The sequence below is a fragment of the Strigops habroptila genome, chromosome 6 (assembly GCF_004027225.2).
Source record: "Strigops habroptila isolate Jane chromosome 6, bStrHab1.2.pri, whole genome shotgun sequence".
NCBI classification, from domain to species: Eukaryota; Metazoa; Chordata; class Aves; order Psittaciformes; family Psittacidae; genus Strigops; species Strigops habroptila.
In genome coordinates this window covers 74311661-74331131 of record NC_044282.2, presented here as the reverse complement: position 1 = coordinate 74331131, position 19471 = coordinate 74311661, and the positions used below count along the sequence as shown (strand labels likewise).

General features: G+C 37.2%; 1 protein-coding gene across 16 annotated transcripts in view; it reads right to left on the bottom strand.

Annotated features, from left to right (window-relative positions):
- Positions 1–19471, bottom strand: part of CCDC88A (coiled-coil domain containing 88A) — an 86977-nt gene that overhangs the window by 34693 nt on the left and 32813 nt on the right. For all 16 annotated transcript variants that reach the window (XR_003992085.1, XM_030490977.1, XM_030490985.1 and 13 more), the window contains 10 exons: positions 18726–18809; positions 18044–18184; positions 16703–16872; positions 12839–12920; positions 11764–11922; positions 8201–8347; positions 7279–7423; positions 6601–6785; positions 4034–4171; positions 142–1212 (listed from right to left, as the gene is read on the bottom strand). Coding sequence is in view for 15 of the 16 variants with exons in the window: in XM_030490977.1 (XP_030346837.1) it covers positions 142–1212; positions 4034–4171; positions 6601–6785; positions 7279–7423; positions 8201–8347; positions 11764–11922; positions 12839–12920; positions 16703–16872; positions 18044–18184; positions 18726–18809 (2322 nt within the window). In the remaining variant the exon portion in view is untranslated. The remainder of the gene's footprint in view (positions 1–141; positions 1213–4033; positions 4172–6600; positions 6786–7278; positions 7424–8200; positions 8348–11763; positions 11923–12838; positions 12921–16702; positions 16873–18043; positions 18185–18725; positions 18810–19471) is intronic.

The following is a 19471-nucleotide window of genomic DNA, read 5'->3' as shown; positions in this document are numbered from 1 at the left end:
TACTGTAACCATTAAGGATGCTAATAGTATACAGATTGAAGCATAACGACTACAAAATACAAGCTCTTTTTCAAACATACAGACGTAGTTTCTCCACATAACTAACAGGTTATGACAGGAATGGGAACTGATTTCTGTTACCTCTCGTAAAGTGACAAGGGTTTTCTTATCAATGGTGGCTCTTTTCACAAGTTCCTTGTTTTCTTTTTCTAGTTCTTTCAGGCGTACACACGACTCTTTATACACAACTATTTCTTTAAATAGAGATTTATTTTCCCTTTCCAGATTACTAATTTTTACATTGTTCTCTTCTAAAGTACTATCTTTGATTTCTGCTTGTTGCCGAAGCCTTTTGTTTTCTTTTTCTAGCTGTTTCTTATCCTTTTCCAGTTGAGAAGTCTCTTGCTCTAATAACTTATTCTCCTTTTCCAACTGCTCCAGGCGCTTACTGGAGATTTTTAACTCTTCCAAGTTCTTTTGCAGAGTCTGATTTTCAGACTCCAAGTCTTGCAGTTCACTTTCTAATTGCTGAATCTTCTTATTGCTGTTTTCAAGGGCTTTCTGCAGCCTTTGGTTTTCTGTGTCCAGGCCTTGGTAGCTGACTTCCAAGCGTTCCGTCTTCTTAAATGAGGCTTTCATGAGCTCAAGGCTTTTTTTAAGTTGCTCCTTTTCACTCTCCAGCTCCTTATTTTCTAACTGTAACTGTGCCACTTTAATGCTTGTACACTTCAAGGATTCAATTGTTCTTCTTAATTCTAGATTTTCTTCATCAAGCTGCGAATTCTCCTTTTCTAAGGATTCTAATTGAAAAGTGAGGTTTTTTAGGCTATCCAAAGTCTTTTTCAGCTTCCTGTTTTCCATTTCCAGGTCTGAGTTTTCTTGTTCTAAGGCCTCGATCTTCTCACAAGTGATTTTTAAGGTAGTGATTTTTTTCTGTAACAGTTCGTTTTCCTTCTCCAGACGATGAACCTCATTCTCTAGTTCTTCTGCTCTCTCCCCTTTCTCTTTATAGTGCTCCAGTTCTTTCCTGACTTGTTTCTTTTCAAATTCAATCTTATTTAACTTACTGCTGGTCTCTTTAATAGACTCATGAAGGATTTTATTTTCCTTTTCAATTTCTTTCATTCTGGCTTCAGCACTGATTTGGGAGCGTTGTCTTAGAGAAGCTACAGTTTGATTCAAGTGTTCATTTTCTTGTTCTAATAGCTTAATCTAATTTGGGTAGAAAAACAGTAAACTCTGGTGAACAACACGCCAACGAGTAATTATTTCCATATATAAACTGAAAGCTACTACGACAAAAAGATTGCAGCATATTTCTCTTTCATTTTAAGTTAAAAAAACAAATATCCTCTTACTCTACAAGTATTTATTTGAAGCATTACAAACACTGTGTATGTACTCAGGTGCAGCTCTGACAACAAAATAAGTCAAAGTGAATCTCCCAGTGTCTTCCTCTTGGATATTAGTAGATAACATAAAACTAAACCTAATCAAAGCACAAAGCAAAGCAAAGCTCTGTCTGTTTCTCGGCATCGTTTCAGTTTCATTTGTGTTTACTCAGATTTGGATTATTTTTCTTCAACTCTAATTCCCAGAGATGTGTCCACAAAAAACAAAACTACAGTCAAGTTCTGAACCAAACTTGACATGGAGGGAGGTGTGGGAGCCACAGAAGTGTCTTTATTTCACTTGGAAAAAAATACTGTGGGATATGAGGGCATCCTGATCACAGTCAGTAACACTTTAGGAAGAAACACAAAGTTCCATTAACTTTTGAGTTAAAAAGAACCCTTGGAAATGCTGTTCCACAACAGCTTCCAGAGAAAGTAAATCATATTAGAACTGAATTATTTTCTTAGGTAGCATATTGTCAGATCTACTTCAAGGATAAAGGCAGAATTTACACCTTAATTTTCAGTATTTCTTGACTTTTCCAGTTACTCCAAATCATTTGAAATTATCTGGGTATGTAACAAGAAACAGCAAAATCCAGCAATCTGTTTAGATCAATATTTAAGGATATACTAATAACAGAGCATAAGGGATGTTTCAACAATACACTGCTTGGGAGAAAAGCAAAAGTGCTGGTTGCTCTGAAAAACAGCCTGAGAAAATTATAGACTGTTCTTTCACATTCAAGTCTGACTGTAACTGTTAATTACAGGATCTACAGCTCCACCTCCAGCAATGCCAAACTGTTCTGAAGCCATTAACTAGAAACTAATTAACAGATGTCTAAAAACACAACTTTCACAGAATCACAGAATGGTTTGGATTGGAAATGACCTTAGGATCACCTAGTTCCAACCGCCTGCCACGGGCAGGGACACCTTCCACTAGAGCAGGTTGCCCAAGGCTCTGTCCAGCCTGGCCTTGGACACTGCCAGGGACGGAGCATTTACCACTTCTTTGGGCAACCTGTACGAGTGCCTCACCACCCTCACAGTAAAGAACTTCTTCCTTATATCCAACCTGAATCTCCTCTGTTTAAGTTTAAACCCATCACCCCTTGTCCTATCAGTACAGAAGAGCCCCTCCCCGGCATCCTTTAGACCCCCTTCAGATACTGGAAAGCTGCTCTGAGGTCTCCTTGCAGCTTCTCTTCTATGTTACTGCACATGCACAATTCCTTTCCATGAATTCTGCCTCTGTAATCCAAACTAAACAAAAAATCATGATCAATGCATCCATAATTTTTGATAAAAATCAAATAAACCTTGTATAGTCGACTCCCATAAGTTTCAGCACAGGATTTGTAAAAGACATGGAAGATGCTGCTAACCCATCACAGCTCCTAAGTATGTTATTTTAAGCAGAAATAGTCCCACTGAAATGTCAGTCCTACTCCAAGATGTTTAAAACGATGTATGTATGGTTGAATTGGGACTTAGGACTTATTAGGACTTATTCCAGAAAGTTTTAGTCCTTTTTCCCCTGAAGTACACTTCTAATACAATGCATAAATCAATTCTTGTGACAATTAACACTTCTAAACAAGACGAGCTGGCTTATTTTCTTTAAAGTTATCCCCACTGTTCTCTTTAAATGAAAGTAAAGCTTCAATGCCAAGCTTTATTTCCTTTCTTTTCAAAGTCTGGAATTTCATTTACTCATTAAATTGGGCCTTTAAATCTATCAGGATTTTTGAAATACAATATTATGTATTTCAAAATGCTGTACTTTATAGAGATGTTGATCTCATCAAGAAGGATCAGAGGAATGTATAAAAGCTAACCACAGTTCTGACTCTGAAGGACTTGACTAGTAAATATGGGCTTCCAGAAGTTTCCATAACTCCTGTTTCCTAATGGCTACCTTCCCCAAGTCCTCTGAATTGCTCTGCAAAGCCCTTGAGAAGGTGTCAGCACACAGACACAGACACACCAGTGACATCCAGTACTCTCCCAAATACAGCTCAAATCTTTTACAAAGCCCCAGCTTCTAGCAACCAAAAATACATTCTGCCATCCACCTACAAGCCACAGCTAGAAAACATTCCAGTAGAGGGGAATATTATGAAGTGGGTATGATGGATCCTACCCCAGATAAACAGGACTGTGGGTGACACAGGAGGAACAGTGAGCAGCAGAGCAGCTCTGCTGCACTGGTCTGGTCCCTGCGAGGGACTGGCTGCTGTAATTCTCATTAGTACTCCAGCATTACTTCGAACACTGCCCAGCTGTCTGGAACCTGTTTTCCTCCATTGAGAGGTGCCTGGCTTACCTCCAAAGTTCCCAGTTTTCTGTTTTGGCTGAGCTACGCCCTCTAAGCAACCACAGCAAATGCACAGCCCACGAAAGCCACAGCAGCATTACAGAACACTGAAAGAGTTCTAAAACTAACAGTAAAGCCTCAGCTAAAAATGAGTCATGTCTCTCACTGGCTGCAGGTCTCAGACAAGCTATTTTGCTTCAGATAGGTCCTTTTGGCAAGTCTGCTACAGTGACTATCCCTTTATGCCTGTAAAAAAGCACAGGAGGAGAACAGTATGGTGCAATGCAGCATTAAGACTTTCAATTCTGCTACTCACTTGTCGCTCTGAGTTCTCTCGAAGTGCTTCAAGTGTCTTTTCAAGCTGTGCTTTTTCTTTCATCAAATCCTTACTCAGATTTTGACTGTTCTGAAGACTTTGTTTCTCTTGGCTAATTTCATTCTCTAGCTCTTTGAGCTAGGGAAAAGGAAACAAGCTTTTTACAACATACTCACAAATGAAAAGAGCATTACTCTTAGCTGAGTTGGAGGTACTCTTATAAAAATGAACAAAAAGGTTAAAGTTAAGAATAACATGGAATTTTCTATTCTTTATCTGAAACAATTCATCTCTTCTAGGAGTAAATTTATTTCTGCCAGACTTTTCCCTGGCTCAGACTCTATAAAGTACTTTTGCATAAGAAAAACATCAGATTTTATTAGGCTCAGGATACTTCTCCAAGCATCTTTTTTTTCTCTTAAAATTCCATTTTAGTGAGATTTATATTGCTTCTTCAAGTCCCTTTTAACTTATAAGGGTTGAGTGTTGTTTAATTTTACTTAACTCTTTCAAGAGATACTATGATGATTCCTTGGGAATTAAACATACAGGTTTGTTTTGTCAAGTGGCTCCAACTCGCAATGTTGCCAGACGGTAAAACTGTTCATAAGTGAACATAACAAAGTGTGATTTTTCTCTCAGGTGCAAGTTATAATTAGTCACTTAGAAGCAACATACACATTGTATTTTTAAACAATCATCTGCTAGAAGGTTCATATTCTATGTCAACTCCACTGCTGCATTACCCAATCCTAGGAGTCCAGACACAACTAAGATCCCAGGCAGGGGAATGCTTTTAGAAGCAAGTTATCTGAATTATACATTAAATTGCTGCTAAAGAATACAGAGAAATAAAATCACAAAAGGGCAGTAGAATGGAATTTGTTCCTCTGTGAAGCAATTTGTTCATTTAAAATACGCAGAAAGCATGGCAACGATTAGGCCAGAACCTGAATTAAATCCTTCTCTTGGGATGAGAATACTAATGTTTGACCAGTCTTCTGCTTCCCTCTACCTCTTTCTCTCAAACTCAGATGTTCCTGGTCCCTTGCTCAGCAGACCAATGCACATTTTATAGAGACAGTCGCACTTTCACTGGTTTTTGCAAAGGAGAAGATAGTAGTAGACTTATATATACAGGATTCATAACACATCTTGTTCAACTCAGGCTTTCTGCCGTAGTGATCACTGTTGAGAACATTGTTTTAGGGGCAAGTGAGGAAAAGGACATGTTGCCAGACATACGGAGTGGTAAGAACAGTATCAGACAACCAAAAGGACCTACTACTGCTTGCTTATATACAATCATAGAATGGTTTGGTTTGGAAAGGACATTAAGATCATCCAGTCCAACCCCCTGCCACGGGCAGGGACACCTTCCACTAGAGCAGGTTGCTCCAAGCCCCTGTGTCCAACCTGGCCTTGAACACTGCCAGGGATGGGGCAGCCACAGCTTCTCTGGGAAAAGTCTGTGCCAGCACCTCAGCACCCTCACAGGGAAGAGCTTCTGCCTTAGATCCAGCCTGAACTTCCCCTGTTTCAGTTTGAACCCATCACCCCTTGTCCTATCACTCCAGTCCCTGATGAAGAGTCCTTCCCCAGCATCCTTGTAGCCCTCTTCAGACACTGGAAGCTGCTCTGAGGTCTGCACGCAGCTTCTCTTCTCCAGGCTGAACAGCCCCAACTTTTTTCACACATCATATACCTATATCTTATATTACATATATATTATATAATGCACCTTATATACTTATTCCTTTTGTACCCTCCTAGCTTCATTGTGGTACTGTACAGAAACTCAAAGCAGCACAGAGACTGCTGCAAAAACCACCATATTGTTAAGAAATCAGAAAAAGCATGGGAGTATGGAATCCAGGAGGGATTTCTTTCAATTTAGTTTTTTTAATTATCTCTTACCCACTCTAAGAATAGTCTAACATCTGAAATATTGCTGAAGAAAAAGCTATTTCATTTGACTCCACTGCAATTAGTCCCCATTTTTTTTCCATTTTTTAGTCTCTATAAATATCACTAAATGACTCTACTTGATATAGATAATTTGGAGAGTAAAATATTGTAGATCAGCACAGATAAATCTGACACACTCCTCTAATTCACTTGCTCATCAGTTCTCTGGCCCGTGTTCTCTCTTTCTCAGTTATGAATGAGGACACATGACCAAGTTTTCTGTTTAGCCTTATCACCCTTCACCTATGCACACATAATTTCCCCTGCTTATTATTAACAAAAATTAATATCAAGTTCTCAAGTATCATAAGACACTTTCTTTACTCATTATGTCCCCAATACGTCAATATTTTTTCCCTCACTGGTATAAGACATTTTGAATGGAATAGTCACAGTCTTATATCAATAAAAAAGCATAACTAGAAAAGAGAAAAACCTCTCTGCAATGGTTTTCTTTTTTACCATAAGCTTACAAACACCGTTCAGACCCTACTAATACTTTACCCAAAACAACAGCAATTCATAAAGTTACCCATTAGAAAGAAAATGGCAAGCAACACCAGGCCACTCCTACACATCAAACATACACTGATGATTACCTTTTTGCTAAGTCTTTGGTTTTCTTTTTCCATTTTCAGGATCCTTGAGCTACTGCCTTCTACAGAACCCACTGCACTTTGTAGTTCTTCCACTGTCTTCAACAAACTTTGGTTTTCCATTTCCAACTTCAGTAATCTGCTTGATGTCAGTTCATTCACTTCATGACCAAGTGATTTCTGTGGCACTGTAAGAGAAAAATACCATTAAAAAAAAGGTTACTTATCATCTGGAGTTTTTGGGACTTTTCAGTTTTAGGCTTAGGGGATTTAGAAGCTTCTGACGGTCCTCCAGTGCCTTCTTGGTGAATAGAGCTAGTCAGGATTAATGACCCACCCTCTTTACCCAACAGTTAACACTGTAGATGCATAAAAGGAAATGTTCTACTCATCCCGATGTTCCTAATCACAGCAGAGATCTGTCTCCTGCAACTGAGGATATATGTCTACATTTCCACAAATAATCTGTATGGATCCAGTGTATGACCAAGCACACCATACTGGAAGAATCAAAATTTTTGCTGCAGCTATCTCTGCAAACAATTACTCTGCGAAGCCTTAAAAAGACTTTTAACTTGGAGAACAGTGAAGCAAGATGACTCATGATCTGTGCTTCCGAGTACAGAAGTTTGAATGAGCTTCCAATTTTATCTATTAAGTTGCAAGTATTACTAGGCTTACCTTCAGAAAGTTCAGTAGTCCTATTTATCTGTTCAAGTTCCCAGCCAAGATGCAATGATTCATCCATACTTTGTTTCTGAGCCATTTCTAGAGTCATATTTTCCTCCATGAGTTCCTCAATCTTCTTTCTGTCCATATCACGCTCCTTAAAAAGTATTTCATATGTAACATTAAAGTATGTCTCAACATGCACAAAATATTTGAGTATCAAGTATGCCACAGAGAAATGGAAAGTGCATTTTCTGGTGTCCTAATACACAGTCAGACAGAGAGGAACGGATGAAGTATGGAGAACTTACAACCAGCAAAGAAAATTATGCAGAGAAGAACCTCTATTCATCAGAACCTATGGCAATGATTACTTACTTCTTTTTCAAAGTTTACTTCCCTGTAAGTATCAGGAAAGAAAGTATACAAAGCATACATGATAATGTATACATGATAATATGTAATAATATATCAAATTATGAATTTACATCTTAGAATATTTACTTCTTGGAGAAGAACTGGTTAAACCCAGATACTGTTTTGGGAATAACCTTCTGAGAAGTATGTCTCTGTATTACCAGAATTGGAAATATGAATAACCTCTTGCATCCAGGTATTTATGTGACAACAGACTATATTCACATAAAAACCAATGGATCCTATCATATTTACTAATGAGTCTCTGTAACTCTTATCATCATATTTTAGTTATCCAATTAAACACTGTCCTGCCTTTAGGAAGAGTACTGCCTTTGCAATTTTTCCTAGGCAGAACCAAAACTACTGTAGGAAACTGTATCTGGAAATTGTTATAGTAAATCAAGACATTCCTTCCTCCTCTCCCCCCCTATTTGGACTGAAAGTTCTTCTATTAAAAATGGATATGAAATTCAATGCATATCAGTTGTCTCTGCCATCCTCAATTTACACTTACCATCTCCATATCGTGTAATTTAGCTTTTAACTGTAGATTCTCTTTTTCTAACTCATGTAATTTATCAGAACGGGCTCGGGTCCCCTCTAACTGATCTTCCAACATTGTCTTTGTTTCTAGCAACACTTGATTGTCTTCCTTTAACTCCTGCAAGAATTAAGCAACAAGAAAAAACTCACACCAAAAGCATTTCCTTATTCATACAAATGCTGATACACATCATAACTAGTTTTAGAAAGCTTGCTCTAATGCTAAAACATGTATCTGGAAGCTGTAATAGACTAATTAAATAAAACCCTCACATTCACAGCAATTTCACATAACTAACTTAGGAAATTTTTATGGGAAGTGAATTTTTCGTAACTTAAGAGAAATTAAATTGTCCTTAAACCATTAGGAATAAGTAACATGTTCACAATTACAATCAAACCATACATCTCTCTGTGATTTCAGATGTGATCTGGAAAGATGTATTGCACATATATCGACTACAGCTAAGCGAATGACTGACATCAAATATAAATTACAGGTGTCAGGCTCAAACAAACAGAATTACTTAACACACCATTGAACTGAATTGTGGAGCTTGTTGCTACATGACTCTGTAGATGAAAAAGGCTTATATGTGTGAGAAGTTATCTAATTCATGCAAGAGAAGGGCAGAAAGCCCCAAAGTACCACTTCTGAGTGTGATGTTCCTGAGCAGAGAATGCTGTAGAGCACAACAGGAAAGTATCACCAAGTGCTTGCCTTTTTCTTTTACTCTCCTCTAAGCATCTACTATCGGCCACTGCCAAAGACTGGGCGCGGATGGAGATGCTCCTTCTCAGTCCCTAATTTATCTTATTATCAGACTGAACTCCCTACTCTTTGGGTTGCAGGAAATGGAGAATAAAAGAATGATTTTTCTATAGGCCATAGTTAGGTTTACAACTTACTTAAGCCCAAAGTCAGGACATGATGCTGAAATGCAACCGTGTTCTTAAAATACACCCACAATCAAAGGTCCCAAACAGCTTTAATTTATGTACATAGAGGATTTTTTTTAATGACATCTGATGAAAATAATAATGGGTAAAAACACATAATTGGCAATTTTACTCATCATAAAGACAAAACTTTTCAGTCTTCAACTGCAAAATCTGAAATAAAGATCAGTGAATATAACATATAAATATTTATCCTTCATATTCCTCCCTACATAAATATTAAATTAACTCATAATTATTATTATGAAGCAAACCCAACTAATTAGCATCTGCCTCCATTCAAGCATGCTTGAAAAAATCAGAGCTGACAAGCTATGAAACATGTAAACAAATTTTAGGGGGTTTTACAGCTTTAACGTGTTTTCACTGATTTCAAATCCTGCACACTAATCTCTTTTCCTTTACCAGTTTTTTACCATATGCTTTCAGTCCCTCTTACAACACTAGTAGATATACTCATGACTTAGTTATTCATGTAAGATGGTTTTCAAATAGCTCATACACAAAGGTTTTCTAAGATGCAGTCAAGCTGATGCTAATGCTCACCACTCACAGTACCTGATTTTCCAACAGCCCCAGCTATGCATCATATATAGGTAATAGCCAACAAACTTTGAGGAAATTTGGGAACATAAATCACAGCACTGGACCTTTATCGTTGAGCTCACGCTGAATATCAACACCTTGTTTAAAGTATGTCAAGCACTGAGAAAAGATCCAGAGCTGGAACATGGTTCCCAGCCCATGTTTTTAAATGGTATGTGAAGGCAGCTTTGGAGCCTCCTCAAGAATGGATGTTTCAGTGACAGCTGCTAAGGTCTGTACTTAGTGTATCTTGAGAAAGCTTCTTCCAATTTAATCACATTATTTCACATAACACAGTAAGATGGTAAAAGTAATTTCCACAAGCAAGGCTAACAAAATGTCATCTTAAAAGAAAACAAAAAGCCTTGGGAACCACAACTTTTTTAAGCTTCAGAAATGTCTAAAGCCCTTTTAACAACATTTTCATCTGTACCATGCACCTATCTCTCACTACATTCCATTGCTACCTTTTTTACACTGCAGTTCCCTTGGAAAAACTATCCATATCATTCTCCATTATAAAGCAAGTCATTCCCATGTTGGTTGATATGCTTTATTTCTGACTAAAGCTATTAGAAGTTTTGGATGAAGGATCTACAATTGAACATCAAACATATTTGGGTTTTGCCTTGCGGTTTTCCCCTTTTCATCACCATCAGCTTTTATCAGTAGTAGCTGTTTTATGCTGTGACATATGAAGTATACATTCATTAAAAGGTTTCAACTCTTTCCAGAGGATGCTCTATCATGGGTCATTAGTCTTATGACACTTTTTAGATGCAATAATTAGAATACTGGGGATATTGTATCGTGTCTAGGCAGCAGTTCAGTGGGAAGCAAATCTGGAGGTTACCACAGATCACAACGTTGAGATGTTCCTTAGGAGTTACTACATTGAAAGGTGTAGAGAAAAGTCATCTTTCCTCTGTATTCAGAACTGGTAAAGCCATCATTAAAGTATGAGAAGCTGCTACAAAAGGCTGTGGACGCCTCATCACGCAGGTCCTAAAGCCCTGATTAATGCCAAGCTTTCATTTGGAGGGGAATGGGTATATAAAAAATACTGTGCTTAAAGCAGAAGGACTGAATGAATTCCTGAGATCCCATCCATGCCTGTGAATCCAAGGGGCCACGTTAAATGAAGAAGTTATGTACAGATATTCTGTGTCACAGTCTAGCCCAATATCTTGGTTTTGCTTTTTAGTCATTTTTACTCTAAAGAAAGGGCTTCATACCAGTATCTCAGTAACTACATCTAGGCAACATAATATTTTTCCAACAAGCATTCATTCTGAGTTCTTCCAGCTTTTCTAAGAGTCTTTTTTTTTAATGATCACCTTGCAAATGTCTTTAAACTTTCTTTAGTTTTGACTCCCACAGATGTTTCTTTCATAAATTCTGCCACCTTGACATCTGCCCAACAAATTGCCCATTTACGGGCAGAATGATGGCCTGATAAAACCCTGCATGTTGATGACTCGTTTCCTAAACTCCTAATTCATGACAGAACTGTAGGTGTCTCTTGCCTGGTATCCGTGTATCTCTTTTTAGTATATTTTACCTATGGAATGCAGACATCCTACACTTATTTATGTGTACAGCCACTATTTCCTCAACACTTTACTTGGAAAATTACCTTCTCTTAGAAGATCCACAAGAGGAGAAAGAAATTATCACATTTATAGCCTATTTTTAAGTAATTCCTCCTTGGTTTTCTCAGTACATATTATATATCCTAAAGAGGCTCCTACTGATCTTGCTAGCTTAGAGTTACGGTGAATACTGCTGACTTCAAATCAGACTGTGTGCCATTAGACACAGGGACTCTTACCTAAAGACTGTTATTTATCACAAAGACTACCATATATCCCAGAGCCAGAAGCTGTGACACCGTTTTCACATCCCAATGTTTCAGTCATCAAAATAACTTTGAAAAAACCACAGCAAACACAAAGTGATGGTTATTCAGTGTTTTTTTCCTTACTATACCTCCACTCTAGCTTTGTAGAACTCAATATCATGCAGCCTCTCTTTATAGCGGCTGACTTCACTTTCAAGCTTGTCGACTCGAATTGCCTTCTCACGAAGGGCATCTAATTCATCTCTATACACTCGGGCAGAACGGGCATCTGAGAGTAAATTCATGTTCTAGAAAATACAGAAATACAGAAATTTAAGGCAGGAATGCTGGACAGTACATGCTGAAGGGTAACATGGCTGCTTCATTATTTAAATCAAGGTAATGCAGAGGGATATGTTAATTCTGAGAAAGGTAAAGAAAAAATCATGTATTTTAGAGGCTCAAGCCAGATGACATATTTCGAAGAAAATGCACTGGCCTTTTTCAAGGAGAGGTACTTACACAATTGTAGATTTCAGAACAGCATATTTCTTTTACAGGTAATATTCTCAAATGACCCCCAGTATTTTTATACACTCATACCCTAACAATTATTGAATAAGATGTTTTCCCTCATTACCAACACATAGACTCAAAGTATAAAGAAAACCAGACAAAATTTGAGTGCATTGGTTTTGAGAAATATGCAGCACTTATAAAGTTATGGGATATGTTGGTGGAAAATTGCTTGAATGTGGGAAAAAAAAAAATAGAGAAGAAATGCTAACTTAACTTGGTATATTTCTCCAGCTACTAGATTAAGTAAAGGAATAAATTACACAAGATCATGTTAGATATAAGGAAGAAGTTCTTCCCTGTGAGGGTGCTGAGACACTGGCACAGGGTACCCAGAGAAGCTGTGGCTGCCCCATCCCTGGCAGTGTTCAAGGCCAGGTTGGACACAGGGGCTTGGAGCAACCTGCTCTAGTGGAAGGTGTCCCTGCCCATGGCAGGGGGTTGGAGCTGGATGGGCTTTAAGGTCCCTTCCAACCCAAACCAGTCTGGGATTCTGGGATTCCCTGTTCAAAGTGCAAAATAAAAAAATCCATGAAAACATACTTCCTAAGACAAACAAAATGGGGGAGGAAGGGAAATTGTTCTGGTGGTGGCCACTTTTTTCTCCCCTCCATTTTATTTTAAGCAATAGCTTTACAAACCCCGTACCTCTTGCTGAAGTCTCTTTAGTTCAGATTCCATCTGCTCAAGTTCTTGCTTGCAGTCAAGCAACTGCTCAGTCTTTTCCTCACTTAAAAGAGAAAACACAAACCAGTTGGATGTAACTGCAAAACTGCATCTAATTTGAGAACAAAATAGAGATTTGTGAGACTTCCCACTTTTAGTCCAGAATTTTAAGGTTATAAGAGTATAAAACTTAGGTATGCCATTATACTTTAGCTATTCTTTATGGTTTAGCCTATATCTAATCTTTTAAATTTGGTCAGATTTTTCATAGTCCTTTATATTGTTCACTCAGAATTCCTCCTGATGTGGAGCAGAAAACACTGGGGTGCAATAAGGGATTTTTTTGTGATAAGGGACTTATTTGGCAAAAAAGCCTAGACAATGCACATGAATGTGCACCAGAGATTCACATCCAAAAGTAAACTTAGAATAATTACAAAATATACATTCAAAAGGTCCAAATATTTTCCAGGAGAACCAGACAGTGACCACTGATGCATCCTGCCACAGAGCAAGTAAAGCCAGTTCAAAAAGCACCTTTATATTCTTGTAATTTTTCCTACAGAGAAGAATTAAGATTTTCAGATGCCTTTATTCATTAAAGGAAGATACCACTTAACAACCTTAATAATTTTATGAAATGCTTAATGAATTTTAATTTTATGGGAACACCACAGTATCTGTTTTAGTCCATTTAGATCTCTGTAATAAGAAAAACCTGACATAGAATACTACAGCTCTTACAGGACTCATTCTTAACTTCCAGCTAACACCCATTGCTCAATCCTCAAAAAGCAGAGTTCATTAAAAAATGAGTTTATTAAACAATGAGTAAGTGCAAGGAAAATATTTAATTCTCTCAAAGACATAGTGGTGGCCTTCACAGTGCTAGGGAACGGTTGGATCTGATGATCTTGAAAGTCCTTTCCAACCTGGTTGATTCCATGACTCCATGACATGGAATACCCAGTGTTCAAAATTCAATTGCACCTTAGAACAACCAGCATTCACTGTTGAAAAAACCTGCCATATCCAATATTTCATATCTATAAAAGACAGATTGCATAGTCAAACATGTTACTGTATTATTTAACATTTTGGAATACAAGTAAGAAACAAAAAGGAGGAAATAAGAGAATTTAATGGACTTTAGCATATAATACAATCTAAAAGTCATCATACTAATGAAAAATATATTTGTTTTAAACAAAACTAGACCAGTTGTTTTGAAAAATGAGCCAAATCTCACCATGAATTATCTTTCTTGACAGCCTACAAGTATACAAGGGTTCATCTATGCATAGCTGACTGCAGCATCACTGTACATAGCAGATACCAGAGCTCTCCCTCTGCATGGGTGTTCAGAAACCATACAGCAATACAAATGTATTCTCTATTATGTTAGATCACTGTAACTTTCCTATTAACATTCATATTCCCGTATTATTGTTCTACACAGAAAGACACAGGACGTAATATAGAAAATTAGGTGTGCAATTTCCAGTTCTGGAGTTTCTCTATCACAAGCCTCAAATTGCTGTTTTGCATCCAACTGAAAGAATCATCTTTACAGACCCTTTGTATGAAACTGTATTAGCCACAGTGCATATTAAACCAGATTCATTGCCAAAACCAGATTATAAATAGATTTTAAGCTGAATATGTTCGACTCTGGAATGAATCTAATTTTAAATTTATCAAATCCACTCAGCATTTAATACCAAATGCTACATACAGAAGTTAATTCATCAAAGTCTAGTATTTTAAATATACTGCCACACAAAGGAAATTTATTTACGAATTGAATTCAAATAGAGTGCAAAATGTGAGATGTTCTGAGCCATCACTGTTGCCCTAATTGCATGCTTCAGCTCCAGACTAGAGAGGATTGTACTAAATTATACAGAGCATAGCAGTGTGCAGTGTTTAGGCTATCTATTAACTGTCAATCAAACTAATAACAGCAATTTTTTCACTAATTTTCTTGGTGCAGCTGTTTATAGAATATCCTGGGCGGGCTCATTTCAGTAGACACATAATAATACAGACATCAGGAAAAAAAGAGCCAAATCTTTTTGTCCTCTATTCTTCATGAAGACCAAGATGTAGTGGGGGAAGGGGATGCTTTGAGTAAATCAACCAGATACTTAACCCAGCCAGCTAGAGATGATCTGATCACAAACGCTGCTAAGAGCAGACCAGAGAGCTGATCATTGACTTCTGCTACCTTCAACTTTCCATCTAATTTTACCTGCCTCCTCTCTCCATGAGATATGCTGGATTAAAAGAAAAATCCCTTTATTTATGCTGTTTCTAAACTATAGGCAAGTTGTTTTACATATTGAATCTCTCCAGATTTAACATTTGTATTTTAAGTTCAGAGTGCACATACTTCACTCTGCTAAAACATTATACACTGCTATAGGGAGAAAGAGATTCTCCACTCGACAGTTTCTGTTCTCCTCAAGGAGCTCTTCGCTACTGCTCAGATTTGTTTCAAGACTATGAAGACAGATTAAGTACTTACTGAATCAGCTTTCTTCATAAAATAGAAGGGATAAAAGATGGTTTTAATTAGAATGTGAAAAACTAAGATCTTTATTACAATGGGACTGATTTTTCACTTGGATGAGGTGAAGGAGGGGAATATATCCCTAGCCAGGAGGTCAGCACTAGCGGGAGAAGAGAGCAACCCCTCAACTGGACGAATGTAGCAAGTTGGAAACGGTAAGAAACCGTAACTGAACCAAGCTATAAAATGTACTCATTCACAAACTATATATTCCTTAGACACAAATGGCCACCCCCCCCAGTAAACTCAAGGTCTGTTTCACTGCGTCTGGGTTTGCAGTGGGTCAAGAGATCCAGTGAAGTCTGGTTTCCAGAATTCCCTTTCTTTCTTTCATTTTCTCTGTAGAGTGGCATGGCAGATATAAGTGGAACAGCATTGAAGGGCATGAGAAAACAAGTGTTGTGCAGACAAGGAATCTTCTACACAGAAAGAAACAAAGAGGTGGGGGACAGGAAATTAATGGTAGTTTTCTCCTATCTGCAACAAATGTAGATGTTTCATAAACATGAATGAACCATAGATGACTATTTCTTACTCTGTTTCGAACTAGAAACAGGTAACTTAATCATGCTGCTGATAAGGAATCCCTACAGCACTACCTCCTTTTAAAAAGGATGTTTTTGTCACTAATCCTGGAATGCTCAGGACACAGCTTTTGCTTCCAGTCCCTACCTGCCTGCCCATGCAACTGTTCTCGAGTGTTACCCTGTAATTGCCTCAAGTGCAAAGCTATTGTCTTAGAAACATATATAAACACAGATATATTAAAACTACAGTCAGACAGTCGTTAATGATAATGAACAACAGAGGAAGCACAAAGAACTTGCCTCTGAAACAACAATATGGACACAATATGTAAGAGAAAAAGGCAAGGCTGCATTAGATTAGCTGTATTTCTAAAAGACAAACAGTTTATGTAGAACAAAGAGCCCAGTACTGTATGGTAACATGCTCAAGGGATTGCTCAAACACAGTCAGCTTTTCAGAAAGTTCAGAGTACAAAAGACACAAAATTAGGGCAGCACCAGTTCACTGATTTCCGTGTGTTTATGGTTAAAACATCAATATAATTCATAACACAAATTAAGACAAACCCAGATGAAAGTTGTATTTGTCACACTGGCAATAACTAAAAAAAAAAAAGGCATTTTAAACTGTAATTTAACACTTGAAAGAATTAAGGATTTGTCTAGAGAGAACTACTACTGTGCAAAATCAACACCATTTTAAACCCCTGTAATTCTGAACACATTCTGTGATGTACATGTACTCACAGCTCTTGCCTAAGCCTTCTTATCTTTGCTTTGGCATCTGCTAGCTCTACTGAGAGGTGCTGTCTGCTTTCAGTGCGCTTCATGCCAGGAGACCCACAAGGTGATTGTGCTGCCGATGCGTGAGGTAGGAAACGGAGACAGTCCCGTTCTTCTGAGAGTTCTATGATAGTCTGAGGAGTTTTAAAAATAAAGAGATGAAACAATACAAAACTGCATTCAGAGAGACTTTTATGTCAGAAACCAGTATAATTCACTGCCTTAATAAATCAAAGCCTGAAATGAAGCAAAGAATAATGGAAAAGTTTTGCCCTAAAAGAAGTTAGAAGCCCTAAATACACCTCTGTACCTAAAGCAAGTCAACAGTCACACCTCTAAACGTACCATTTGGCTGTTCTTAAACTATTCAAATTTAGCCTTTTAAGTCCACAAAATTATCAGTGCTCAGAATGGACTGGGATAATGAAAGGGCATCAATTCCTTGACCATGAGGATAAATATGTATCTCTAAAGAAACTGGTGTTCTTGAGTGAGCAACAGCATCCTTGCCAACTGAATAAAGCATCAGCCCTACAGGAATATTCCTATTTCATCATATAAATAAAGGTGTTATCCTAAAATGAAGATCTCTCATATTTTAAAGTTACTTTTCCTTTGTGTTGCAAAAAAAGCATTACCATACATTCTTTGCCCTCACAGTTCAGTTTCTGCTTTACTCCTGTCAAGGCTGTGAACTGGATAGACAGTTGCTAACTGTGAAGGGAATATTTGGAATTGCAACATTAACACATCCACACTCTACTGAGGGGCAAATCTGGGACCACACCAAGGTGATCCATAACTTGCAGTTTTTATTGAATACATTGCTGTTTCTTGATTCTCACACAGTACTGTAATTGCACCTCACAATAAGCTTGTAAAACCTCCTCTCCTAGTATGAAACCTGCTCCAGTTCATTCAAACCTGTCCAGTAGAATACAGTAATGTAACAGGAATTTTCCAGTGAATGGCTTGCAAACCAAGAGGTAACTGATTCCTGGAAACTTCGGCTGATACAGCTTTGGGTTTTCTGTTTTCAACTACGGATGAATGTTACTTAAAGTTGTTATAGACCCTGGTTACATGGAGAAGATCACCTGCTATTACCTCTTCTAGTTTGTCACAGTTTTCAACAACTAGTAAGCACACCAACACTTCTTGAAACAACTTTCTGGCACTAAGGAATCCCTGCTTAAATATGCTAGTAGAACATACATTAAACTATTAGCTATAAAAATGGTAAGCTGCATCATCTTAGAAAAAGTATTTCTTACATTTCTTTTCAGCAATAAACCACATCCATACCTCTGAGTGCTCATCTCTTTCATCTATAAGCCTTTTTAAATGTAATGCCATATTTTTCAAGAGAGGATCAACATACTCTTGTGTCAGTGCAATGACACCCATCCACTGCAGATCAAACACATTTTCCTGATTATGAGTTACCTACACAGAATGAAATGGAAGAGAAAAACCATCCCCCTTAGATTATGAGATAGAAAGGAAGCATAAAATAAAACCGAAACTTTATGGGTTAAACTCTCTAGACAAGGTATGGAAAACCATTTAAAATAGATTAAATTGTAGGTAATGGAATACTTCAAAGTAGCACCTTGTACTTTTGGCAAAATGAAAAGCAAAAGGTGGCTATGACTTAATATCTATTACATACCACATACATGCAATTTGAATTATACTTCATAAATAAATTTGCACATGACAAATTCACTAAACTCCGATATGAATTTCTCAGAGCAACAAACTTGCTGCCTGGTCCTGCTTTAACAATGTTAGTCCAAAAAAACCTCAATCATGAAATCTTTCTGTGAATCAAATTAAAAAATGAAGGCATTTTTGGCTTACTACAACCACTTGGTATACAAATCACATATTTGATTTATTTGCTTTTGAACAAGTGCAATTAATCTTCCTACAATACAATATTCCACCTCCAAAAAAGTTAAAAGCACAAAAAACCCCAGTATACCTCTTGAATATGGGCTGCAACAGCTGCTCTAGTGTCAAAATCCAGACCTTGGATTCTTTCAATAAATTCTTCCTTTTTCTGACACTAGAAATAAAGACATCTATTTTATATACATTTTTATATATATCTACAAGTATTTTTATTCCTACTTTGCATTTCTAAGAGCTAAAAATGATAAAGCTGATATTACAATATCACATGACTAAATTATTATCCAGTAATTTTGTGGACCAATAAATACTTGGTTGATGCCATGTTACAGTAATTAGAACTTTCAACACTGATAAAATGATAATGAAAAAACAGGTACTGAAATGGGGCAGGGAAGAGGTTTCTTAAAATAGCCACTTATTCACATTTGATGATAGTGAGTTCCACAGGTATTTTTTCGGTGTCCTCCTTTAGTATCCAAGTTAATTATTTCAGTTGTTATGAACATATAACTGATTCTACTTTTTCACTTTAATTAGCTGAATGGTACAAACTTCCCCAATAAGCACATCAGTCCATCCAAAAAGTTCATTAAATACGTAAAACACTGTCAGTAAGATAGATCCGAATGATAATTTTAAGTAATACTTTACCATTTTCTTCCTTTCCTTATGGTATCAAGTAAATAACAATTAATATTACAATTAATAACCTATTAGAAATTCTACATACACAGTTTGCTATATCTGTAAAATAAAACATAAGAGGTTGTAGCCATTTTAACTGTAAGAATATCCAGATTTTCAAGGAATGCA